The following is a 1,539-nucleotide window of genomic DNA, read 5'->3' as shown; positions in this document are numbered from 1 at the left end:
CTGGCGTCCCGAGGGGGAAGGGAGCAGGGGTGGGGGGCGGCCGAGGCAGGGGCGAAGGTGACATCCCGGCTGGGCACCCTGCCGCCGCCTCTCCTGCAGTCTGAGGACCAGGAGGAGATCCAGGAAGCAGTCCGCACGTGCAGCCGTCTTTTTGGGGCCTTGCTGGAGCGGGGAGAGCTGTTTGTGGGCCAGCTGCCTTCTGAGGAGATGGTCATGACAGGTGAGCCCTGGAGGGCCCCGGGGCTGCTCTTCTCTTTCCGTGGGTCGGAGGGAGGTTTGTCACCGTGGGATGAGCGCCCCCAACCCTGTCACAGACCGTGCAGGCTGGTGGGAGGACACACCAAGCCCCCGCGGAGGATGGATGCAGGGGTGACATGGATACTATGTAGCTGGGTTTAGATGAACACTGGACAAGGTACGACTTTTTGTCAGTGTGCTTTGCACCCATTTTGTAATTTTATGTTGATTTTGACATGGTCACTTAAACTCGGCACTTCCTTTATGTCCCCATTCTGGGGACATGGGGTCTTGGAGTAAAGTGAGGAGATGTGGATCCTGCCCCTGGCAGCTTGCGTGAGGCAGTTCTGGGGTAGGAGCTGCTCTTCCTGTTCGCAGGGCTCAGGGAACCTGCAGGTCCCAGCACAGGTCTGGGGGCCATAGCGACCTGTTTCCACCTGTGGAGGCTGAGTAGAAGACAGTGGGAGGGTGGAGCCAGGCCTGAGACTTTGGGCGGGGCCCAAAGTGGCATATGTGGGCTGAGCCCCCTAACCTGTCTGCAGGGTGCCGGGGAGCCGCATGGAAGTACAAGGTGTGGACGAGATACCGCTGTTACTGACCGCCTTAACCTGTCTGCAGGGTCCCGGGGAGCCGCACGGAAGTACAAAGTATGGATGAGACATCGCTATCACAGCTGCGGCAACCGCTTGGGAGAGCTTCTGGGCCACCCCTCCTTTCAGGTCAAGGTGGGTCATTGGGCCGCACTCATCCGTGTCCATCCCCTGCACTGCCACTCCCAGGCTATCCACAAATCAGAGGTCTGGGGCTCCCACAATTGTCCAGGGAAAGCTGCTTCCTTTCTTTGGCTCATAGGAGCGTCACCTTGCGGGCGTTCAGCCCCGTTTACAAACATGGCTATCAAGTCTTGTACTGAATATTGAAGAGGCAGAACCCGTGTTCACCTCCAGAGGCATCGACGGGCATCTCTGTTGCATAGAGCACACACATCAAGCCTCGTGCCAGTCCACAGCTGTGTTTGCTCAGCCCACACTGTGGTCTGCAGCCATGGGAATGCATTGCGAGCTTTTTTAAAATCTGTATTGAGAAATAAGTGATGCACAGTTTACCATTTAAAATTGACAAGTTAGCGTTTGTTACTGTGTTTACAGTTGTGCAGTGGTTACCACTATCCCAGAACATCTTCATCGCCCCAAAAAGAAATCCTGTACCAGTTAACATCGCTGCCATATCCCACCCCATTCCACACCAACCCCCAGACACCCACTCATTTAGTTTCTGGGTCAGTGGGTTTGCTTTCTCTAG

At 56.3% G+C, this 1,539-nt stretch overlaps 1 protein-coding gene across 1 annotated transcript in view; it reads left to right on the top strand.

The window, feature by feature from the left end:
- The first annotated feature begins 15 nt into the window (after window positions 1-15).
- Window positions 16-1,539, top strand: part of NOC4L (nucleolar complex associated 4 homolog (S. cerevisiae)) — a 6,471-nt gene continuing 4,947 nt past the window's right edge. The window contains exons 1-2 of the mRNA XM_011982222.1: window positions 16-220; window positions 856-962. Coding sequence (XP_011837612.1) covers window positions 208-220; window positions 856-962 — 120 coding nt within the window. The 5' untranslated portion in view covers window positions 16-207. The remainder of the gene's footprint in view (window positions 221-855; window positions 963-1,539) is intronic.

This window comes from Mandrillus leucophaeus, unplaced genomic scaffold (assembly GCF_000951045.1).
Source record: "Mandrillus leucophaeus isolate KB7577 unplaced genomic scaffold, Mleu.le_1.0 Scaffold237, whole genome shotgun sequence".
NCBI lineage: Eukaryota > Metazoa > Chordata > Mammalia > Primates > Cercopithecidae > Mandrillus > Mandrillus leucophaeus.
This window is presented reverse-complemented; position numbering and strand designations above follow the sequence as displayed.